The sequence below is a fragment of the Chiloscyllium plagiosum genome, chromosome 38 (assembly GCF_004010195.1).
Source record: "Chiloscyllium plagiosum isolate BGI_BamShark_2017 chromosome 38, ASM401019v2, whole genome shotgun sequence".
NCBI classification, from domain to species: Eukaryota; Metazoa; Chordata; class Chondrichthyes; order Orectolobiformes; family Hemiscylliidae; genus Chiloscyllium; species Chiloscyllium plagiosum.
Window position 1 is genome coordinate 13,620,907 of NC_057747.1, and position 26,363 is coordinate 13,647,269.

The following is a 26,363-nucleotide window of genomic DNA, read 5'->3' on the forward strand; positions in this document are numbered from 1 at the left end:
CTATTCTTCTGACCTTGAACCACCTATGTAACAAAAGTATATATTCATATAGGGGCAAAAGTTAACATAATTGATGAAAGAATTGGATACAGAAAATGATTAGCCATAATTAAATGTATCACAAAACTGTAATTGTTACACAAAGCTAGATTGCTTTCAGTGCCTGTGAACCCAAGATTTAGTGATTTGTGTCAGCAAGGGGAAGCTCTGAATGGAGTTGCAGTATCTAGTTCAGAACTAGAGTGTAACAGGTCCATAAGCCTCAAGAAAACAAAACAAACCAAACACTTTATTTAAATAGACCGTCAGTCAATGTCAAACTGCTGAGGGAGCTAGCTTTACTGGTGCTTTGCCAAGTAATATTAATTTATTTGCCTTTTATTTGTTCATGGAATGGGAGCATTGGCAAGGTCAGCATTTGTTACCAGTCCCCCTAATTGTTGGTGGTTGTGAGCTGCTTATTTAAACCAGAGGAATCCATCTGGTTAAGGCACATCAATAGTGTTATTAGGAAGTTCCAATGTTTTGACCCAGAAACAATGAACACTTGGAAATATATTTCCAAGTCAGCCAACATCACAGAGAGGTGGACAAAAGAAGGACCGAAACAGACAGAAATATCACCTAAAAGGAGCAGATGATAGAAGGTCCAAGGCAGGGTTTTGTGTGGCCATAATACAGACTTGTGCCTTGTAGACAGACCTAAGGGATATCAGATGACTTACCACAGAATTCTCAGCCATTAGCCTTTTCACGTAGCTACTTGTATGGCAGTTAAGTTGCTGGTCAATGGTAGACCAAGACAGTGGCAGCAAGAAACTCAACCATGGTAAAGCAATTACATGTCAAGGGCAGATGGTTAGGTACATCAGTCTCCCAGCTTGACAGCAATGATAGTGAGGTTATGTGTTGGTCATGTTAAGCTTGCAGCAGAACAATTTCATTGTCAATAATCAACAGGACCCCATGCATATGCAGTGATCACCTTTTAGATCCACCACAAATCTACCCCTTGTATCATGGTGATAGTCCCACACAATACAATCAAGAGTGCCATTGTGAAGACAGGGCTGCTTCTCCACAAAGACTCAGTCACATCCAACATGATCACAGACAGATGCACGTCAGGGTGAGGTTCAAGACAACATCACATTCTTTTGTTGGTTCCATCAGCACCTGTCACATGCCAACTGCAACACTTGTACAGGGTGTTCAACAGAGGAGCACTAATTTAATCAGCTGAAGATTGTAGATAGCAAGCAACGTCGTGAAAAATGAGTGCACAAGTGATATCTACTACTGAATTTCCAAGATCCACCATCTGGTGAGTCAATTACACATGAGTGACATTCAGCAGCACGTTGCCTGATCTGACCAGTTAAGTCTTGCTGAAATTTCAAAATATGAAATTTAGTTTGGGATTTTATTTTTCACTTCACAATAACACTGAATATTCATTGAAAAACTGGATTTCTATCATTCCTGATACCTAAACTTCAAGAAAAAAATCCTGATCTTTCAGACGACACATTAAACCAAAACTTTCAGATCCCAGACTTCACAGTACTGCTGAAGAATAAAACCCATCCTGGCACCATTAAATTTTGCTGAGGTGCACATCAAAGCAAATGCAGAGGTAATTAGTTTTATGAAAATGTGAACTGTGCATGTTTTTTAGTATAATTAAAATTCAGATAGAAGCATGCAAAAGGTGTTCAAACTTTAATTATTCTGCTTAAACTTTAACTCCTTCAAGTGTATTTATCTTACTGGAATAAAGCCCTAATATACTATCTAACACACTTGACAAGATGCAGTGCAATAGATTTCATAACTTTATTGGCATGTTTGTTCCACAGAAATCCAAAACCATGTTATCTTGCACATTAAGCACATAGCATTATATGCATACTTCAGGCTTATTACATTCATCCATTTCAGCTGAAAGTTCAAATCAAACAAGTCTGTGGATTCCTGCAGATATCACACCACCCAGTGATGCTTTGCTAGGTTGCTCCTGTGGGGCACAGTGATCCAACAGCTTCAACTTTTAAAATGGCACTTCACATCAACAACTCCCATCTAAGTCTAGGGCTAGACTTACTTCATCATTTAAGAGTACTTCTAAGTGAGAGAATAAAGTTTAGCTTTGAGATCTCTCAATAGGAGTCCCTTTAGTACTAGGAAGGTCAGGTAATTCATAAAGGGGGATAAACATCTAAAAACAAGAAATATTCTGGAAGCACAAGGCAGTCACATAATTAGAAGTATCTAACATTAAAATAGTCCATGCTGAAATGAAAAGACAGGTTTTAGGCTCTTCCTCAGTATTGCTCTCCCTTGCTGTCACACATTGCATCAAAATGATTACAAGTTTTCAAAATACTCAGAATCACAAAGTGATATGAAATAATTGCTATTTTGCACCATCATCCCAATTCCACATTCATAAACATTGTGGGGATTTAAATATATTTCCATTAAAATATAAACACCACAATCAATTTGTGCAAGTAACAGTTTAAACTAAATTTAAATGATCCTTTCTGGTTTTATTATTCAATTTCAATTCAGAGATTGAGATGGAACAATTAAATCTGATTTTAGGGCCATTTATCTGGAGTCAAAATCTTGATACTGATAAGATTTGCATTTTCTGCTGCAGGTGAATCAAGACAAGCACAATTCTTTTGAAGTTTCTGACTAGCATTAAAGACTACCAAAATGCAGCCAAATTAGATCTTCAGAATACCAAAATGTAAATTTACAAAATTTAAATAGCCTGGAATTTTTTTTAAAATAACCCCTGGTTGTCTAGTTGCTTCACACAAGGGGATGCATTCATTTTACCCACCTGCTTGGAATCCAAGATGAGATGGGATAGACAAAAAAGGAAGTAAGGAACACATTTAAAAAGAGAAAAATGATAGAAGGAGGACTACTTTTATCTACCAAAATGTTAGGATTGGAATCACTGCTGACATGTATGAAAGTGGAGAAATGAAGTTGAAGGAGCACGTGAATTGTATGACTTTTAGAAATTAACCCAAGAACAAAACTTACTGTATCAAATGACAGATAATGAAACATGTCACGGTTTTGATTGGTTTGTCACTGAACACTACATCACACTAGCAAGGCACCCTATTCAACAAATTTTAAACTACAAATTCTAAATAACTGATTTTTCAGCTCTGAAAACATTCACCAATTTATTACCATTGCTAAGTTACTTAAGGTAAAGGGTGTAGCTACACTACAACCTCAAAAAAGATAAATAATTAGTGCATTACAACAGTTGTAAAACTGAGCACCTGAACGCAATGTCTATTACCTACTGCCTATTTCAAAATAAAGTTACCACCTCCCTTAAATGATGGGATCATAAATGGAACAAAATGTCAAATTAGGATTAAAAAACTAAAATCAATACCAGGCAAGTAATAGTTTTCATTTGATATTGCCATATCTTTTCTATTTCATGACGACTCAGCTTAACCACTAATCATTGTTATAGAACCTTATCCCACTGATCGAGAACCTTGAACCCAACAATTTTTTTTAAAAACGGGACTTTGTAAAACTCATCCACCTAAGTATAGCAGTCATAATGAGTTATCATAAGACTCAATGCCTGGACATAATTTTAAGTTATGCAATTAAGTTTTGAAGACAATCCAATTTCCTCAACTTAGTGAAGTGATAAAATTCAGTTAAACCTTCATTTAAAGTTTGCACGTACATGGAATAGTGTAGAGGGATGGGCTTCAGATTAGTATGACAGGGCGGTGCAACATAGAGGGCCGAAGGGCCTGTACTGTGCTGTAATGTTCTATGCACAGAGTTAACACACCAAGAAAGATGTCTGACACCAGAATGCTAAAACTAATTTGACCAGTTTCTCCTCTTAAACTTAAAGCCAGTACAGATTAGAAGACACAAATGATGCATGTTAAATAAGGTTATCTGCACATTTATCACTTCAGTTTTCTGACCCTGGCCTAAGTGTACTGCTGAAAAATGTGTTGTTGGAAAAACGCAGCAACACATTTTTCAGATCTGATCTCCAGCATCTGCAGTCCTCACTTTCTCCTAAGTGTACCTCTCCCACACTATTGGTGAAACAGTCTTCAGTAGTCAGCCATACACACAGAACTTTCAGTCCAGAGTTATCAAGTCATTTAAAAACCTCTCCCAGATTCCTAGTTATTTCTTAACATGCCTCAATTCCTGATAAATCCTGAAGCATCTGGAAATGCTTTTCTACATAAAAGCAAGATATTGCTGCATTTGTAGTGCCCATTCTAGTCAGACAATATAATCTTGCACCAGTCCCCTAGAAACAATAGAGATGCAAGGCAGTCTGTGTGTAAGTGTGACATGCACTCAGGTAAGCAAAAGCAAAAAAGGAAAAAAAAACCCAAGTCCACAAATGCTGGCCATCTTTTACAGCCACCATGAAGTTCACCAGCTAACCATTGCTCCTTTCTAGGAGAAGCCTGCATGATGGTACCAAATTCAACATATCAAAAAGAGGAAAGGGATAAAACAACACACTGTAATTGAGATTTTTATTCAGCATTAAGTTGATGGGTTTGGGATAACGAAAATAGTTGAGTTTTTTTGCTATACACAGATTCCATAAAATTTAATTGCAACTTGGATAATTTCAATTTATCCAAACTTTTGGCGAACTGACACAGCACAACGTCTCAAAATAGACATTAAACCGGGAAACATGCAGTCACGGCTTGAGTTTTGTAAAGGCCTATCCCATTATTAGGACTGCTGTAACAACAGTTAAATACATTTTTAATTTATGTATAAATGAGTGACATATGACTTCTGTATCACCTAGATAACCAATTGCACTCAAAAAAACAATTACAGTTTTAAAGTACTAAAAATACAGGTACGTGGTTGATTTGAAACTTCCTTTCCAGAAAAGCCCACTGGTCAAGTTGGAATTAAACGTAATGGCCAAATGCTGCTTTCTTCCGAAATCCCTTTGTTGTTGAAGATAAAAAGGTGCACATTTTAAGCTTCCAATTCAAGACCCAGGCCAAGTTTGTGACCGCCAGAATTGATGCTCTTTCCATCAATTAGGGTACACAGAGTGAGTTTTATACCTGCAGGGTGATTAAACCATGTGGTTACAAAAAAGGTTATACAGGATTTCCTATATATTAACATGTAATTTTAGCAAAAATCAAATCACCAGTAGAATTTTAAGCAGCAACCAGAGTAAAATCAGTGACAGATTTAGAACAGGGTCTTAAATGGTTTTAAAATTGACAATTAATACAAAATCTGAAAGCAGTTAAATTTTGATCAGGCCAGTGAAGCACTTGAAAACATAGTAATAATCTGGTTTTGAGCCCTTCTCCAATCTTTTTCTATTTTAAAGGGCAAATTCAAAATGAGGCAGTGACCAACTCGTTTTACTTTTGTCCAACAGCACAGCGACAGGGACTCTTGCCTGGCCTCCAGGCCTGTGGCAGAGCACTTAAAGACATAGAAACATGGAAAATAGGTGCAGGCCTTCAAGCCTACACCACTATTCAATACGACCACGGTTGATCATGCAATTTCAGTAGCCTATTCCTGCTTTCTCTCCACACACCTTGATCCCTTTAGCTGCAAGGGCCAAGTCCAGCTCCCTTTTTAATATATCTAACAAACTGGCCCAACAACTTCCTGTTGTAGAGAATTCCACAGGTTCACAGGTCTAGTGAACAAATTCATCATTTTAGTCCTAAATGGCTTACCCCTTGTTCTTAGACTGTGACCCCTAGTTCTGGGCTTCCCCCAACGTCAGGAACATTCTTCTCCCATCCAGCCTGTTTGGTCCCATCAGCATTTGATATGTCTTTGAGATTCTCCCCCTCATTCTTCTAAAATTCCAGTGAGTACAAGCTCAGCTAATCCAGTCCTTCATATGTCAGTCCTGCCATCCCAGAAACCAGTCTGGTTACCAGACTATAAAGTTGAACACTTGTTCTGTATTTCTTCATTTTTCTGCCTTTATTCTCTTTTGGCTTTTTGTGTTTTAACACTGTGCCAGAGTAACAACACTAAACACTTTTCACTGTATTTTGTTACAAAATACATATGACAAAATGAAATCAAAATTAAATATACAAAACAAATCTAAATTCATAAGTTATAGTAGATATCAACAGTTGGAAACATGGAACTACAGCATCTGGAATAAGTCTTTTGCTGTTTAGTAGTCTCATTTAATCACAACCAGATACAACTGTGGCACAGTAACTGTGGCAATGTTTCCTTTTCAATTTGAAAGATCCAGTGATATTCAGAACCCAGATTTCTGAAAAAGTAGCATTCTATTGTAGTAAAGCCTTAGCTGATTCAGGGACACTGCATGTACAACAAAGCTGTAGGCAACAATTTTACTGCTATCAGCCAAACTCAAATGTTTAGATTGCGAAGTTTAATTCCACAAACTAGAAACACTAACTTTTACACAAGTCTTGCAAGGAGTCAGATTTCCCAGCTCTGCTTCTGCCTAATGTCAGATCAATAGTCCCATTGGGATGGGAAATATAAACTGGGGAACACAATATCACAACCTAAAGAGAACCTATACTCTGAGTCTTGTAGAAAATATAAGATTTCAATCAGCGTCAAAAGAAATTCTACACCAGTTCATATTTGAATTAACTATCAAAGTGTTTAAATAAGGAAACAAACAGAAACGTACCTGGCCTAAGAATCTGGCTGTAACCTATTCCGATTAGGCTGGAGTTATTGACTTTTGCCTGAAACACATTTGTAGACATCAGTAACAAGGAAACAAAAAGAAAAATTAAACACGTAGAAACAGAACAGAACAAAGAAAAATCATACTTACAGAAATGGAAGCAGTAGAGTCAAGCTGGTACTTTGCAGCAATGCCAAAGCGAGTACTGTTGTTACCTGCAGTCCAGGCAAGATTTACAGCAGTATCCAGGTTATCGCTCACCTTCTGGTAAATGGAACCTCCAAATTCAGCACCGTCATTACTGCACAGATTTAAACCACAAAATTAAAATAAACGTTTGGTTTGGGTGCCTCAAGACAACAGCCTGATCCAAACCAGTGAAATAAAAATTCTCAACGACAGGTAGTTCTTCTAAAATGTGATGATTGGGTTCTTGTGCAACCCCACATTATAGAGCAACAAAAACAAAAAAAAAAAAAATCACACTTTAGAAACAGCGCTGAGTGTTGGCAATGTAATTGAGTTACAGCTAAGTCTTAAAAGTTTGCACTTTCCAGAGTATCCCCAATTCATCAAACGTACGACAGCAAATTCACATTTACAAAACATGCATTTTAGCAGAATGACCTGCATTAGAAGTGTATCTGTTACACAGCCGAAGTCTATTGATTACTATAATACTAGCATTAGTGCTATATAAGGGAAAATAAACCAACTTAATAAGTGAGAGGTTGTGAGCTTAAGAGTCATAGTAAAAGCAGAACTTACACATTAGTGTGCAACTGGAAATCACCAGTTTTGTAGCCGACTGCAAAATTGTTCTGGGTCAGCTTTGACTTGGCTGTGTCAAAGGACATTTGATAACCAGCAAGCCATCCTTCATAACCAGCAACAGCTGACGCGTGAATCGCAGGGCCTGCAAAGTCAAAATCTACATCACAGCCCAGGTTGATATATTCACGCTTGTAGGCAGTCTTTACTCTGCCACTCTTCTTGCTGAAGACAGAAAATTGGAACAATTTAGTATCGAATACACAAGACAACTCAGTAAAAAAAACTGTCCCGTATTTAGTTACTATAGTTACCCAGTGTTAGGTGAAAAGGTGGTGTCAAATGTCAACTTCAGACCTTTGGCAAGCTAGTAAAAGGAAAAAGATAATGGTGTTTCAATACATTATTCTATACTAAAGATGCTATTCCTTTCAGAGTTAAGGTAACCACATCAAATTCTTGTTCTCATTTAACATAAAAGTTGCTTTAAAAGAAACTAAAGGCAGATTGTTGTACAATTTTTAACTTGGGACAATCGAACACTGACACCGAGAAGAGCCATAATGCTGATTTGCACATTGGCACAAGATATTTTCACAACCTTGCTTTCCTCATCTGTTTCCACCACAAACCAGCATAAACTAAAAAGTCAACACTAGATTTCGATTGTTCGCTCAAGTTGTTACCTGGTCTTCAATTGCGATCTCTGTGCCCAAAGTGTTGTCAGTGTTCCACTTCTCTGTAAACGTGAGGCCATATTCAGACCATTTATACTTTGTTTCCAAGCTTCCAGATACTTTACCACTTTCAGTGTTGGATGAACCCGAAGTTGTAAATTCCTGCCAATTTAGTTGAGAAGCGAAAGAGTGAGAGAGAAAATTAGTCTTCTTGCAAATGCATTGTATTTACCGGTCAACGTAAATAGTGATCTAGTCACCTTTAAACAGACCAATTTAATAAGGTTTTGCAGATTATAGATAGATATAATGTTATAGCTATTAGGTACAGAGCCAGTTATTTTTGTTATAAATTCACATCTGGCTATGCAATAAAATAATTGCCCTGGGGACAAATACTGACTTTTATTCAATGCAACACCTCAACATGTCTAACATTCCAAAGCAGTTTGGAAAAACAAATTGGGAAGGCCCTTATCTTAGCTTTGTTCACCAATCTTAACTTGGAGAGCTTCAGGAGCATGTCAATCAGATGGTACCTTCAGGTGATTGGATGACAGGGCTCCCAAAGCCTGCCCAGTCCAATGACATCTACAATATGTCACTACTTCAAAAATGGATGGCATACACGGCAACTGGAAGCATGTGTGTCACCAACTTTGGGAGACAGGGTGTAAAGTGTGATGGAGAAAAACAACCTGAGATTACAGTAACTACAAGGCCAAAACCAGTTCCAGAAGGTGCCATACGTCTTACTCAATATTTCAATAGGTAAGTACTATTTGGAGTAAATTCTATCACAGCCCCAAAAATCCCATTCAATTCAATATTGCAAAGCACAACTTTCAAAAATTCCATCTCTTTTCTAGTATTTTAGACTCATTATATTGATAGGCTGAGGTGGAAGTATGATGACTGGACTCAGCTTTTTAAAAAAATTCACCTGTGGAATGTGGGCATAACTGGCTAGGAAAGCATTTACTGCCTGTCCCACGCCACCTTTGAGGGGGTGGAGGTGGTGAGTTTGGGAGACATACTAAGCCTGAATGGCCTTATTTGGTGACATAAAACTACGGATTTCTATGAAATGGAGGGACATCAATGAAGAAAGAAGTGGTTGCAAACTGCAAGAATCTTGATTTATGGAGTATGGCAAGGTCCAAGCAATTCCTAAAAACTATGGATTCAAGGCAAGATAAACAGGGGGCATGCACAGACCAGAGGGACCTCGGTATATGTGCACAGATTGCTTAAGGTGACAGTTTTATTAATAGGGGTATAGAATACAAGAGCAAGGATGTGATATTGAACATGCACAAGATATCTGTACAATTATGGGTGCTAGATTATCAAGGAAGATGTGAACTGCATTGGAGAGTATGCAGAAGCAGTTTTTTATGAATGATCCCAAGGATGAGGAACTTCAGTTATGAAGATAGACTGGAGGTGGGGACTATTCTCTTTGAACAAAGGCAGCTAAAAGGGAGATCTGATAAAAGGTTTTCAAAGTCGTGAACAAGCTAAATAGTAGACAGGAATAGTGCCTTAAAAGGAATAAGAGCAACAGCACAGATGTGAAAGAATTTGCAAACAAAGCTAGAAAAAAAAACAACTCTCACTCTGAACAATTAGGGTATGGAATGCATTATCTGGAACTATAGTGGAGGTATATTCAATTGAGATATTCAAGAGGGCACTGGACAATAATGTGGATAAAAATAAAGTGCAAGGGTATGGGAAGAAGGCAGAATTTCAGCACTGGGCAATGATGGCCATTTTTTGCAACTGTAACACTGATTCTGAACAGCTTCAACCAGGTGAAAACGGTATCATTTAGATTAGACAAAGAATCCATCATGATTGAAAGTGTAGTCATTTAAAGCATCTCAGTCTGCATACCTCCTTCCAACATTGAGGAATAGACAGAAACATCAAGTATTAAAAGTATAACCATCAAATACATACATACTTTAATATCATCACAATTGCCCCGAACCAGCCTACAAAACGGTTTAAGTATTTGTTCAAAGGACGTTGACATTATTCCCTGGGTTAGAATTTACTGCCCATCCCTAAATCACTCGAGGTGGTTGTGGCAGTGAGCTGCCTTCTTGAAGGGGTGCGAGGGCACCTGCACTGCTGCTTTGAGTGGAGGTCAAAAATTTTAACCTAGCTACAAAGGAACCATTACATAGTTCCAAGTCAGGATGGTGAGTGGCTTGCCTTCTGAGGAAATGTGTTTAAAAGAGTAAGAAACAACTTCAATGAAATGTACAAGATCCTGAGGGGTCTTCACAGGGTCCACAAGGAAAGGACATTTCCTATTGTGGGAAGATATGAAACTAGGAGTCACTGTTTTAAAAATAAGTGATTGCTCATTGATTGGTTTCTCACTACTCATTCTGTCCAGATCCCTTGGTATTCAAAGCACAGGCTGCTGAACTGCACCTCCGGATGTGGTTCAGCAAAATATCCACAGTATGGATCAATAGTATTGATCCATTAAAACTGCATGGAAAACATACGAAATGGAGTACAAATAAAAATGAACTGATCTTACCACTCCACTTTGTGATTTGGTTTTCACTTCAAGCTTTATCAAACCAAAACCTGGAAAATAGAAGAATCACGTCACCAAGGTCACTGAAATTCTAAGGTACATCTGCACTCTGTAGAGCAGATCAGTCATCAGTTGAAATGAACAAATTCTTTACACAGTGGTATCGTGGGTAGCACTGGTGCCTGACAATGCCAGGCACCCAGGTTCGATTCCAGCCTCTGGTGAGTGCGCATTCTCCATATCTGCATGGGTTTCCTCCAGGTGCTCCGGTTTCCTCCCACAATCCAAAAAGACGTGCAAGTTAGATGGATTGGCCAAGCTAAATTTCCCCATGTTGTCCAGGGATGTGCAGGCTAGGTGGGTTAGCCATGGGAAATGCAGGGTTGCAGAGTTAGGGTAGGGGGTAGATCTGGATGGAATGCTCAGAGAGTCAGCATTGACTCAATGGGCCAAATAGCTTGCTTCCACACTGTAGGGATTCTATTCTAAAATAATAAATCTTTTAAAAAATAATTTATGCACGTGGACATTGCTGGCCAGACCAACATTTGCCATCAAGGAGGTGGCAGCAAGCTGCCTTCTGAACTTTACAGTAACATCATTAAGACAAGAGTCCCAGGGTTTTGAGCCAACAATGCTGAAGGAATGGAGATATACTCAGGATGGTCAAAAGCTTGGCAGGGAATTTGCAGGTAATGGTGTTGCAAATCTCTGCTGCACTTGTCCTTTCAGATGTATGCAGTCACATGACCTGGAGGATTTATGCCCAAAATGTCAACTCTCCTGCTCCTCATGATGCCTGACCTACTGTGTTTTTCCTAGTGCCACACTTTGACTCTGTATGTGGTCATGGGTTTAGAAAGTGCTACTGAAGCAGCTTTCATGAATTTCTGCAGTGTCTTTATAGATGGTACATACTGCTGTTACTGTGCTTATCGGTGGAGGCGGGAGTGAATATTTGATAACATGGTGCCAAGACAGTTGCTATGTCCTGACTGTGATAAGTTTGTCAAGTGTTGGAGCTGCATCCATCTGGGCAAGTGGGAATAGTTCATAACATCTCTGTCTGGTGCTTTAAAGAGTTAACTGCTGCAAGATTCCTAGCTTCTAATCTGCTCTTGTAGCCAGAATATTTATGAAGAAATTAGGTAAATGCTAATTTTAATTCGCGGTAGCAGCTTTAACACCAAGTATAAATGATTCAAGTAAAAAAAACAAACTTTAAATCTGGAATGGACCAAAACTGAAAGCTTGTATCATTGTCATGCTGCTCAAATAACCGGCTTTGAGACATACAACATTAAATGCCGGCTTGATTATCAATTCCAGGTGCCTCAGAATTACATTGTCCAATAAGCAATGTTTTTAATCTGATCTCAGTCTGTCCACTTACCAGTGGTTACTCCTGCCATGTTACAAATTCCAAAAGTGTGGTTTCAGTAAAATGGCAGGCTGATTGCATATGAGGAACTAAACAAGCCTATGAATCAGCCGTTAGCTGGCTGGCAGACAGCACTTTTCCACTGGTATACATGTGGAGAGTGACCAACTGTTATGTTGTCAGAACTGCTAGTCTGGGTTTGTCAGTGACTAAGGACTAGTAAAAACTTTAATGCTGGATGCACAATTGCATCACCAGCTGTCCCCCTTCATCTTCATTGCTGAATACAGACAATAATTCTGCAGTGTAAATTAAGTGCCATGGTCCAGGCAGATGCTGAAGACAATAGTTTCTGTGGAAATCTGGTATCTAACTGAAATTTGACTCCAGACGTACATAATTTAGTAGATAAGTGTGTAGTCTGCCAGTTGGTGCAGCCTTTACTTGTCCAGTAATGTGCGAGTCATTTCTAACTCTCTAGTTTCACCACTTCAGGCAAAGGTACTAATTTTAACAAAACATCTTTCTTACACTTACAATACAGGGCAATACTGCACTTGTAAATATTTAAACATTTAGCACAAGGAAGCAAAATAAAAAAAGAATAAGTTGAAGTTATCATCTCAACAAAAAAAACCCCATAAACATTCATGTTTGTATGTGAGAATTCATCACAAATTCGCAAAGTCAACATCCGGATGTGACCAACATATTGAAAACTGATCTTGCAGTACAAAGTCCACACTAATCAAGTTCCACAACTTCACTCTTGTTCTGACCAAAACATGGCAAAGTTGAGACCTTAATTCTACTATTAATAGAATAGTTCTTTGTCAATTTCATTGTGCCAAAAGCAGTGAATAAGTCAGTCACTTCTGACTCGAAGCCAACCACTCTTCATATGAGTGTCAAAACCAGCAAAAAACATAAGATCGATCCTAACCAATAAGAGAACAAAGAAGCAAGTTATGAGGAAAGGCTTGAAATATATGGAGTTTGGGTGCAGAATTGTAAAAGTAAATTCAAAACGATTGAGAGGGTAAATAACCTTAGACTGCTTTTTCACTGTAACAAGCAACTTGTAAAAGCAAAATACAAGAATTGCTGAACATCTGGGAAGTTGAGAAAAAATGAGTACTATGGAATGTTTTACCCAAAGTGGCTGAGAGACAGACACCGAAATTGTACAATACAAAATGCACCCAATTTCTTTCTAAAATACAAAAGTGGAAACTGGTACAAAAATGAATTACAAACAAAAAGCCAGAGATAGATTTCACATCAGCTAGTGACACTGTAGCTTTAACTGAACACCATAAAAAATGGCAATAAGGAGAAAGCTAGAAATTAAGCTAATATTTTGTAAACATGCCAAATATAAAAATACCATACCATAGCCTTTGTTGAAAATATCTCTGGCTGCCTTGCCAAGGTCTGCATATGATGGAGGTACAGCCATTCTACCTGTTGAGGAGAAAAAATGTAATAAGTTGACTGAAGTGTCACACGGCTTCAAATTTGTCCTCTCCAACCCCTCTTCCCCTTTACACTTCCTCAAAACCCCCTTTTCCATCTTCAGCTTTTTCCAGTTGTCAGCAAAGGTAACTGATCTGAAATGTCAACTGTTTCACCCTTCACAAACGTGGCCAACTTAGCTGATTTTCAGACTCCCGTTTTAAGCCAAATGATTTACCACCCAAAAACAAACTACATAATTACTGATCTGAACAGCCCTGTTTAGGAACTCCCCCAGGAAATTACTCAGATTGTAACTACTACTTCACTTCATACGACTGTAATGAGACTGCTCCAAAGTTGAAAACTGAAACTAAGCTTTGCATTAGGTGACAATGTGCAGTCACCAATTGTTTAACTGCACAACCTGAAAAGGAAAGGAAAGGCACAACAGACATCTGTAGGGTTACGCTACAAAGACAGGGGTGCGTAGATTAGGCATCTATTCTCTAAGACAGAAGATTCAAGGGTGATCTAATGGAGGTTTTTATGATTGAATTTTTCTCCAATGACCGCCCAGAACAAGGAAAATAAAATCAGAGAAAGGCCATTCAAAAGATCAATATCAGGAAGCCTTTAATATAAAAAAAAGCCAAATGCAAACAAAGGGGAGGCACAAATCATCTATTTAAAAGAACAAGTTCACATAGCTGAATGGCCTAGTCCTATTCCCAAGACCCTATCTATGACAGGAAGTTTGAAAACAACTTCTACAACTGGGAATGCAGCGAATATTGGCAACACAAGAACTTTAAACATTAGGTTTGTTCATTGAAAATAGCTCTTAAATCAGTTTAAGTATTTAGAGGAAATTAGTGATAGTTACATGGGATTAGTTTAGATAAACCTAAACAAAAGGCCAAATTGTTTCCATTAACATTTGAAACATTTCTAATCCAAGGAAAACACTGTCTGCTTATAAGCACTATATTACATATCCAGTGAATAAAACTCAGCACCACCCACAACAAAAATTTTTAAAAAGGCGTGAAAGTCAAACCCAACTCCGAAACTAGTTGGGGCAAAGTAGAAAGATCCATTAGGATTAAGTGATAAACCTTTCAAGTTCAATGAGGAGTATCAGCAAGAAAACTGTCAACATTCCCTGCAATGCAAGAAATTAAGTTCTATGTGAAATAAAGTGGCCTAATGTTAGCTATTTAAATTTTTACCAAATGATACTTTCTGTAGGAAATCTCAGGTATCTACCAGTAGCTCAATGCACTAAAATGCTGTCCTTCAACCATTAAGCAGTAGCATAAAGCTATACACAGTGCAATTCTATTATGTCTCATCACTAGGCAAATAACATTGAAATATGTAATCCAGTCATACAGCCCTAAAGGCAATTAGCAATTGGATCATAAGCCCTCTAGTCACAAGGCTTCAAAAACATTTACATGCTTGATATAAAACCAACAGCATACACCCCTACAAGACTTCTGGACAAAAAGGATAGATAGATGATCAAACCTCAATCACCAGGTCAGAATTAAATAGTATTTACTTTAAAATTGAAAAAACCCACAATGGTTTCTAATTTCTCTATCAATCCAAGTTTGTTGTTGCAGGCAGTGGGATCCTGGCCTGTCAAAGGCTAAATATTGAAAGCTTACCAGGTACCCCTAAATATTTCACCATATTATTCTGCAATGCTCATTGGCTTTATTTGAAAATATTGCTGAAAAAGGACATAACGTTCCCTGCAATCTCATCTATTCTGTTCTTCAAAGCCATCCCTCCCCCAAATAAGGTAAATCATATGCTACTTAAAAACATTGCAAGGGGAGATGGCCTACTTCGGCTCTCCTCACTTGAGCCGGCTACTCCAAGGATCACAACAGTGTGAAGCAATTTAATTCATTTCAGCAACCTAGCTGAAATTAAAAACAGAACATGGAAATAAACGCAGCAATGCACAAATAGTGCACTGATTCTGGTTACTGACAATGAATAGATACCCTATACGTTCATTCAATCTTAAATAAATATCCTTGCCCTTCACTACACAGCAAGAACACACTTGTCAATTCCATACTGGAAGTCATGGCTGCTTATGATCTTGAAATACATTAAAAATTTCAGCAAAGTGCATCTTTCAGCAAATAACAAAGGACTTAGAAAGTGTGTGTTCTCTTCCTCCTCCCCTCTTCAATTCCTATATCCCCACCTCAGTTTTTTTTCAGTTGCAGACATTTATCAAAAACATCTAAAACAGGGAAGATTGGTTATATTTCATGAAATCTGTCATTCTATAATGCTTTCCTTCAGCTGTGCATGACCCCAGCAATGGAGCAAGGCAATCCCAGACACAGGCGACAGGAGGGAGAACACAGAGGTTAAACCATCCTGGGAGATGAGGGCCATAAATAGAAGGGATGAGAATGGGTGACAATGCCAGGATTGAAATTAAGGAACCTCCAACATTTAGCAGGACTGTGGTGATAAGGGTAAAGTTAAACAATGCACTAAGCCTTCACTTGTAAACCAGGTCAAAAAAAATGACAAGATATTTAAAACAAATATGGTCTTGAAACTGGTTCCCTGGAGTTCAGTTGCCACGAACACTGCAAAAGCAAGAATGTAGAATAAGATACACTGACCAAGCTAATCTATTGTGATAAATGATACCACTGACAAACAAAAGTAGAATATTTTCTGAAAGATGTACCAGATTTTGCTTCCAGTAAAGATCCTATCTTCTCAGACAGGATAAAGTAAATGCTTCGCTTGATAGCCAAGTTTTCTGGCACTAGTCCCATAAGCATTTTATTTCTTCTTTCCTCCCCACACAACCTAGTTTGTCTCTAATTTAATTATGTGGTCTATGCTAATCGGAGCTTAAATTCACAAGAAATTACAATTTTACCATTCTGCACCTGTTATCCAGACATCAATACCACGTCCTCTCCTCTAGATTAGATGTACTTACTTTCCTCGGTTGTCCTAAACACACCTCAAGCTTTTAAATCTCAAAGCTGGCACTGCCCAGTTATTTGCCCCCACCCCCCAACTGTCCTGCATTATGCTTCCCAATGAACTCACATCAAGAATGATTCAGCTAATACAACATAGTAGGTAACAGAAAATTAAAGATACTTGCTACATTTGCAAAATATAGAAAGAGAAAACACAGCAGTAAGTCTTTAAATTTATCGTACGTTAGTCTCAAGAGATTTACAGCATGGAAACAGACCTTTTGGTCCAACTCATCCACGGACCAGATATCGTAAATTAATCGAGGCCCATTTCACTCCAAACCCTTCCTATTTGTATACCCATCCAGATGCCTTTTGAAATGTTTAATTGTACCACCCTCCTCTGGCAGCTCATTTCATACATGCACCACCCTCCAAGTGAAAATGTTGTCCCATTAGGTCCCTCTTAAATCTTTCCCCCTCACCCTAAACCTAAGCGCTCTTGTTCTGAACTCCCAACCCAGGGAAAAGACCCTGTCTATAATCCATGCCCCTCATGATTTTATAAACCTCTAAGGTCACTCCACAGCCTCTGATGCTCCAGGGAAAACAGCCCCAGCCTATTCAGCCTCTCCCTATAGTTCAAACCCTTTAACCCTGGCAACATCTATGATGATATTGATTAAAATCATTGCAGCTTCAACACGGATGGCAAATCTAAGCAGCTAAAGAAAGAATATTGCCAAGAGCATCACATGCTGAAATGAGTGTATTGTTATTTTGCATTTGGTGTCAAATTGCACAAGATCACACTTTTGTGCAATGCTAGTAGTCTTCTAGTTTAGGGATGACAGATTTGAAAAGTACTTACATGGGTTATCATTTAACTGTGGTGTGGCTATGGCATCATTGGTGGAAACTAATTTTTAAAACCTGATCACAGTAGTTAGACAGAGTACCAAATTTTGGATTTATCTGCCAACATGACATCCTTCAGAATAGCAACACTCTTGCTGGTTGCACCATATCTTTCTACCCAACCCCTATCCCCGCCACCAACTCAGAACAAACTACTTTGGCCTCACAGCTTCCATTCCTTCTCATTATTAATGAGTAAAAAGAGAATCAGAGGATAAACTGGAAATATTTTTTGTCACAAGCAAATGTAATATAGACCAATAACATTTGTTTTCAAAACTAATACCCTGTACTTGGCTTATGCCACAATGGTATTTGCAAGATGCATGATATGAAGATAGAATTTTTTGAATGCAAAGATTAAGGACACTGTCTGTTATATGACATCAAAATCAAGAGTTTAGATGCTTCTTTCATAGAGGAAAGTGTGACTTATTGCTTCATTTGAGCAATACTAAAATGCAAGCCATTCAAACACAGGAAATGCAAAAAGGAGCCATTCAACACAATCGCCCAACTCAGCACCCTTTCACTGTTTTCACCAACTACCCTTTAATTCCATCCCCCCACCCCCTCCACCCCACCCCTCAAGAGTGACATCGAACTACTTTATGTTTCGGCTTCAATTACTCACCACTCAAAATTTGTCCTCAAAATGAATCCTAAATGTCATATCCTTAGACTATGATCACTAACTCTGTACTCCCTACTTATCAGAGCATACTTCCTGCATTTCACCTGTCTAAACCTGTTAGAATTAGACAGATACCACCTCATTTTTCTTAACTCCAGTGAATATAATCTTAATTGATCTACTGTCTCTTCATAGGTCAGTCTTGCCATCCCATGAATCATTATGGTAAATCTTAGCTAAACCTTCTATGGCCAGAACACCCTCTCTCACGAGAAGATCAAAACACCATGTCACATGCCAGATATGGTCTCACCAAGGCCCAGTACAACTGCAGCAAGACATCCTGCTCCTGTACTCAAAGCTTATTGACTTGAAGGTCACCAGCTATAACTGCACGCTCACTTTCAACAACTGGTGTACAAAGTATCAGGTAGTATTGCACCCAGACCCCCTTTTCCAATCACAATTCAGATAATCATCAATCTTCCTGTTTTTACTACCAAAGAGGATAACCTTATATTTAACCAACATTATGTTTTATCTGCCATGCACTTAGAATCATAGAGATGTACAGCACCGAACCAGACCCTTCGGTCCAACTCGTCCATGCCAACCAGGTTTCCCAGCCCAATCTAGTCCTACCTGACAGCTCCCAGCTCATATCTCTCCAAATCCTTCCTCTTCATATACCCATCCAAATGCCTTTTAAACGTTGCAATTGTACAAGCCTTCACCACTTCATCTGGCAGCCCACTCCACCTTCTGCTTGAAAAATTTGCCCCTTAAGTCTCTTTTCTATGTTTGCCCTCTCACCCTATGCCCTCTAGTTCTAGACTCCCCACCCCAGGGGATTTATCCTATCCATGCCCCACATGATTTCATAAACTTCTACAAGATTACCCATCAGCCTCCAACGCTCCAATTGAAAATAGCCCAGCCTATTCAAACTCTCCCTATATCCTCCAACCCTGGCAACATCCATGTAAATCTTTACTGAAGCCTTTCAAGTTTCACAACATCCTTCCGAAAGGAAGGAAACCAGAATTGCAGGCAATATTCCAAAAGTGGCCTAACCAATGTCCTGCACAGCCGCAATATGACCTCCCAACTCCTGTACTCAATACTCTGACCGATAAAGGAGAGCATAACAAACACCGTCTTCACTATCCGAGCTACCTGCAACTCTACTTTCAAGGAGCTATGGACCTGCACACCAAGGTCTCTTTATTCAACAACACTCCCTAGGACCTGATCATTAAGTGTACAAGTTCTGCTAAGATTTGCTTTCCCAAAATGCAACACCTTGCATTTATCTAAATTAAACTCCATCTGCCACTCCTCAGCCCATTGGCCCAACTGATCAAGATCCCATTTTAATCAGAGGTATCCTTCTTTGCTGTCCACTACGTCTCCAATTTTGGTGTCATTGACAAACTTACTAACTATACCTCTTAAGCTCACATTCAAATCATTCATACAAGTGACAAAAATAGTGGACCCAGCACCAATCCTTGTGGCACTCCACTGGTCACAGGCCTCCGGTGTGAAGAACAACCCTCCACCACCACCCTCTGTCTTCTACCTTTGAGCCAGCTCTTTATCCAAATGGCTACTTCTTCCTGTATTCTATGAGCTCTAACCTTGCGCACTAGGCTCCCATGGGAAAACTTGAACACCTTACTGATTGCTCACTCAAGTTATCTAAATCATATTGACGCACATTCCTCTCAGCTCACCCTCCCAAACAGCTTCGCTTCCAAATTTGGAGACATTACATTTTGTTCCTGTAGTGTATTGACATGTTACAAATAGCTAGTGTCCAAGCACTGACCGCAACATACCATACTAACCATTGTCTGCCACTCAAAAAAGAACCTTTTATTTCTTCTTTGTTCCTGTATGCCAACCAGCTTTCTATCCATGTCAGCACACCAGCACCAATCCCAGGTGGTTTAATTGTACATGCTAATCTTTTATATGGGACTAAATCGAAAGCCTTAACATCCAGGTAAATGACATCCACGAGCTCCCCCTTATCAACTCTACAGTTACAACAGTGGATTAGTCAAGTTTATTTTCCTTTTGTAAGTCAATGCTGACTTTGTCCAATCCTGTCACTGCCTTCAAAGTCTTCCGCTGTCAAATTTTATTCATAACGAACTCTAGCATTTTCCCGATTACTGCTCTCAGGCATACCAGTCTACGATTCCGTTTCCTCTGTATGTTCTTTTTATAAGGAGCTGGGCTACCTTCCAATCCATAACTGTTCCAAAGTCTATAACATCTTGAAAAATAACCAATGCATCTACTACTTCAAGGGCCATTTCCCAAACTCTAGAAAGTAGATTACCAGTCTCTGGATATTTATTGACATTATTCCAATCAATTTCACCAACCTTTGTGACCTACTAATACTGATTTCCTTCAATTCTTCCATCTCAATATGGCCTGTGTTTTGGGATGTATTTGTGCCCTTCCTTGTGAAGGAGGAACTAAAACATTCATTTTATTAGTCTACCATCTTTGCTCCATATTAAAAGTGCTCATTTCTGACTGCAAGATACCTACATTTGTCTTCAGGAATTCTTTCCCTTCACATACCTGTGGAAGATTTTACAATTAGTTTCTATGTTCATTGCAAACTTAGTTTCAGAGTCTATTTCCACCTCTTAAATCCACTCCTTTTCTGAAATCTAATTTGCTCCCAAATCCTCGGGTCTGTTGCTTTTCTTGACCATTTCGTAGACTGTTTCATGGATCTAAAAATCTCTCTAATTTCAATCAGGCCACCTTTCCAGTTTTATTTTTGCGTCTAATAGAAATTATCAATTACTGTAGTTCGTCCATGTACTCTTCAATCCTTCCTTTTTTGTATTCAATTTTGATAACACTACATACTTAATGGGTTGCTACTTTTTGTTTTACATTTAGAAATCATTGAAATAAAATGTAAAAGTATCAATTAAATACATAAAAACAATGAAATCTTAACTTACAGCACTTATAGCAGGTCATTCAACTCAATAGTTTGCTAGTTAAAAATGTCACTTGATCAGCAATAACTGTCAATATAATTCATCTTTCACAACAACTGATTTTTGTAGCTAAAGCTTTATCCAAGGACTCATTAAAACCTAGTTGGCAAAGTTATTTGCCAAAGGATCAGCATTTCTTTATTATAAGTGATTTCAGAACCTTTAAATTAACATTTTAAAAATTATCTACAATTTTGAAACAAAACCAGCTGCTTCAAAAATCAAATGTTTACCAAAGTGAAATTGAATTAATTTGGCTACGGCTAATGGAAATGTTTCTGAAAGGGCTGGGTTGATTCCATGGCAGATAAATCCCAGTGAAGGGAATGAGACACATTCAAGTTAAATCAAAATATGGACATGAATTTAAATTTAATTTACCCCATTTCCCAACCCCTAGACTCTATGTACATACACAATCCATGCAAAAAAAATTCATATGAATTCAGTATCTAAATTTGAGATAAAAGCTACACAGATTATGCAGCCATCGTAAATAACCAGATAAGACTGACATGAACATGCTCAAAGGCATACCTACATAGTCATCTCCAGCAGCCTGTAAACAAGTACTGCAAGCTGACAAGTTCTTGATCTTTAGAAATGGAAGTAGAACTTGCAATTTTAGACTAATTTATTCTCAAGTAAATACATTAGGATTGGTGACAAAAATAGAAATTGCTGGAAAAACTCAGATCAGGTTGCATCTGCTGAGAGAAATAGTTAACGCTTCAGTGGAGTGACCCTTCCTCAGTTCTGCCAGATGCTACCCGACCTGCTGAGCTTTTCCAGCTATTTCTATTTTTGTCTCTGATTTGCAACAGCCACAGTTCCTCCTTCACAAAGAAGGGCACAAATACATCCCAAAACACAGGCCATATTTTGGTTTTTAATATTAGTGCCGGTGCTCGCTTTAAATAGAATGGCAACTGGGGTGAAAAATGTTACCAATTCAACGAAAAAGCTTAAATATTTACTCTAGCCCCACTGCCTAATAACGAAACTGAAACAGCACGTTCATTTTTTTGTAAAGAAAGTCACTAGCACACTGTTAATGTAACAGAGACAAATCCAATGGACTGTGCAAGACAGACATCACTACATCATCGACGTAAAGGCGTGACCAAATAGAAACGCATGACATTCAGCCTCCCAAACGCACATGTCATCCTACCTTGCAATGCAGCAATATTACAATATTAACCCCTTAGGGAAAAATACCTCAATCTTGGGATTTTCCAGGCTTGATAGCGAGGCGAACAATCGGCACGTGGCAAAGTTAAATATTACACTGAGGACAATGCAAATTCGGTGAGAGAGTGGTGTGGGTGGGGAAGAAGGTTTAATGCAAATGAAATCCAAAGGATGAAATACCCAGACATTGATCGTCAGGCCCAGTTAGGATGCTGCTGAGGTCAAAGCGATCACCTTGACTCAATGGGAGGCGGCTGCTACTACTCTGGGCCCTACAAACAGTAGCAGCAGGATATCGGCCTGCAAAGACCTCAGTTCCGTCCACCCCATTCCTGGCCCTGACAACCCGGACCAGGCGCCCAGATACAGCCACCGGCGCCATCTTATACGTTTGAGTTTTTAAACCGGAGTCCGGACTCCTCCCCGCCTGGTTAAGGTGCCGATCGCCAAAATATTCCCGCCCTCCCAAAGGATCCTTGGTATCGAGACTGCACTCGCCTGCCCAGAAACAACGATCACTCTGGGGTTTACTCACGCTTGCGGCATGTATTACCTGGCTCTTTGCTCGGCCTCTAGAGCTCTCAGCAGCTTTAAGGGCGAAGTGAAGGAGACAGCGCCCGCGCCTGCGCACTGTCAAATAGTCTGTGCGGGAGGTGGGGCTGGAGCGACTGCGCCTGCGCGTCGCCAAAGTGCCCATTGGGAAGCGGGTGGGGCAAAAGCTTTTGCGTCTGCGCACTGTTAAAGTGCCGCCTGGGGAGGAGGGGGGGGAGAAACCTCCCGCGCCTGCGTATTGTCGAAGAGTCGCGTAGAGAGGCGGGACCAGTTTGGCGCCTGCGCACTGCCAAAATGCCGTGAGAGGCGGTGTGGCCACGCCGGCGCCTGCGCGTAGTCAAAACGCCGGTTTGGGTGGCCGGGGAACTGTTCCAGCACCTGCACCTTGCAAAGGGTAGCAGGGAATACCCAGAGAGAGGGATGGGGCGGCTTAGTTTGCGTATTGTCAAACAGCCGCTGAGGGCGGCGTAAAGGAGAGCTTTAAAATACAGTAACCGAATCTATGCACTGTTCACTAGCGGGCGGGGCTGTCAAGTTACAAAACATGTCTTCGTGTACCGTAGGTGGATGAGCCAAATCAACAACCTCAATGTCAAAAATAAAACATAGCAATTGCTCCTTTCCCTTTAAGTGCATACATGAATTTCGGGGTATGGAGGACTTGGCTATCATCTGAAGGTGGTTAACTCACCCAGACCAGATAGATTAACACCACAGAGTTCTGAAGCGGATAGCTCAGGAGATTGTGGAGACATCTTTCAGGAATTACTCGATTCAGGGAGGGTTCTAGAGGACTGGAAAATAGCTAATGCAACACTCCTGTTTAAGAAGATAGGAAGCGAGAACTTAATTTGACCACATCGTTAGTAAGATTTCAGAGTCCATTATTAAAGATAAGTTACAGAATAATTGCAAGTCCATAGTAAATCATGCTGAATCAGCATGACTCAAACAAAGAGATGCTATATCTGAATTCTTTGAGGTTGTAATGAGCACATTAGACAAAGAAGGCAATGGATATATTATTTGGATTTCCAGGTGAGGCACCACTGAGGAGGCTGCTAAATAAGATAAGAACCCATGGTTAGGGGGAAAGTACTGATAGAGGATTAGCTAAGCGGCAGAAGACAGATAGTAGGGATAAAAGGGTCCTTTTCAGGATGATGACTAGTGAAGTTCCACAGGCATCAGTGTTGTGACAACTATTCATCTTCCACATCAACAATCTAGCCGAAGGAATTGAGGGCATTGCTGCTAAATTTGCAAATGACACAAAGATAAGTGGAGGAGCCTATAGTATTGAGAAAGCAGGGAAGCTGCAGAAGGAATCAGACAGGTAAGAGTGGGCAAAGTAGTAGCAGATGAAATGTAATGTAGTAAAGTATGAAGTTATGCACTTTTGGTAGGAAGAATAGAGCCTATTCCTTAGTAGGGAAAAGACTTTGGAAATCTGAAGCACAAGGGACTTGGGAGTCTTATGTCAGGATTCTCTTAACTGACAATTGAACCTGAATGTTATCCTTAAGAAGACAAAATGCAATGTTTAGAGGGTTAGAATTTAAAAGTTGAAATGCACGGCTAAGGCAGTATACGGTTCTGGTCAGACCATGTTTGGAAATATTGTGAGCAGTTTTATTTAAGGAAGGATGAGCTGGTGCTGGAGGGATTACAGAGGTTCATAATAATGATCCATGGGATGAAGGGCTTATTATATGTAATGAGAGGACCCTATGTATGTACTCAGTGGAGTTTAGAAGGATGAGGGGGGTATCTAATTGAAACTACCGCTTACCGAGAGGCTAAAATAGAGTGAACATGGAGAAGTCTCCACTAGTAGAAGAAACTGGGACCTGAGCATAGACCTCAGAGTGGAGAGAAAATCCTTTAGAACTTAGATGAGGAGGATTTGTTCCAGCTAGAAGGTGGTTAATCATTGCCATAAATAACCGAGTGTATTTGAGACAGGGAGAGAAGTTCTTGACTGGCAAATGAATCATGGGTTACAGGGAGAAGGCAGGAAAATGAAGTTAGGAAACATATCAGCAATGATCAAAAGGAAGAGAAGACTCATTGGGCCAAATGGACTAATTCTGCTCCCTTGTTTGATGGTCTTATGCTAAAGTAATAGCCCAGATTGTGAAGGAAGGGAGCAACAACCTAAAGAGGTCACCTTGCTTGAAGATACCCAGAGATTTGTTGCTGAGAATTGTCAAAAAATAATTTACATTTATAAAGCAATTTTCATGACCCCGAGCCTCCTCAAAGCACTATACTATTGAAGCTTTCTTCAAGTATAATCACTGGTTGTAATGTCGGAAGCACAAATGCAAAATTGCATAGTGATGAGGCAACAAACTGATGTTTTTGGATAATAATTCAAATGGTTAATTACTTACCATATTTTGTGTACCAAATTGGTTCTCTGTCTAACTACATATTAAGTTCAAACTTTTTCTCATTGTATTCAAACTTCTCCATGTACTTGTCAGTTGTCCCAAAATTCAAGTTTCTGCCACAGGTCTAGTGATTGATCAGGCCAACTTTTAATCAACAGATCTTAGAGCCTGTGAGACAGGACATCAAACGAGGTAGTGAGATTCAGAGTGCAGGAATTGCTTCTTAATTCCTCTCTTCCACTGTACTGAATCATTAAAATCAAAATCAAAGATGATTATGCAGGAATTTTGCCTGAATGTTTGTTGACCTGGCTATAGACAATACATAAGCATTTAATGCAGTTGCAGGATGAAAGGATCATTTGAGATGTCATACAGATCTCAGAATGAAATATGTGTATTGCAAGACATCTTTCACAATTCAATCTTATTTACTGTGCTATCTATTCTCATCATTTTTGCTATTATTTTATTGATATCTATTAAGAATACTCTTACATTATGTAAATTTGACAGAATATACAGATAGTAAATATTATTTGTCCAGTAAAATATCAAAGCTCCAAAATAATGCTCTGTATGGGACCACTTCCAAAGCAAATAGATTTAAGTGTGGACCCTTTTATGTAGCCATGTATGACAGCCAATTTGCACACAATGGGTTGAATTTTCTCAACCCCTGAATGGTGAGGGAATAGCAAGTCAGTTGGAAAAAATTGTGACTTTGATTCTAGGACTTAATCGAAAAAAATGTCACACCCTACAAAGTTTTTATTGGCAAGCTGAGACTCTTGCTAATGTTTAGTGAGAATCTGATTTGCAAGTATTTATGTGTTATTTGTATCTAATATGGGCGGCACGGTGGCTAGCACTGCTGCCTCACAGCACCAGAGACCCGGGTTCAAATCCCACCTCAGGCGACTGACTGTGTGGAGTTTGCACATTCTCCCCATGTCTGCATGGGTTTCCTCCAGGTGCTCCGGTTTCCTCCCACAGTCCAAAGATGTGCAGGTCAGGTGAATTGGCCATGCTAAATTACCAGTAGTGTTAGGTGAAGGGGTAAATGTAGGGGTATGGGTGGGTTGCAC

At 39.3% G+C, this 26,363-nt stretch overlaps 1 protein-coding gene across 2 annotated transcripts; it reads right to left on the reverse strand.

The window, feature by feature from the left end:
* Positions 1-2,797: 2,797 nt before the first annotated feature.
* LOC122541844 (voltage-dependent anion-selective channel protein 2) lies at positions 2,798-22,981 on the reverse strand. Of its 2 annotated transcripts, none has more exons than XM_043678890.1 (9): positions 22,881-22,981; positions 13,506-13,577; positions 10,733-10,782; positions 8,182-8,334; positions 7,810-7,862; positions 7,493-7,720; positions 6,875-7,025; positions 6,725-6,782; positions 2,798-5,129 (listed from the first exon to the last, which is right to left on the reverse strand). In XM_043678890.1, exons 2-9 carry the CDS (start codon positions 13,570-13,572, stop codon positions 5,038-5,040), a joined length of 852 nt encoding a protein of 283 aa, XP_043534825.1. In that variant the 5' UTR covers positions 13,573-13,577; positions 22,881-22,981; the 3' UTR covers positions 2,798-5,037. The 2 variants fall into 2 exon arrangements, with proteins under 2 accessions (XP_043534825.1, XP_043534826.1); XM_043678891.1 differs by lacking the exon at positions 22,881-22,981 and adding an exon at positions 20,667-20,682.
* Between the last annotated feature and the right edge of the window lie 3,382 nt (positions 22,982-26,363).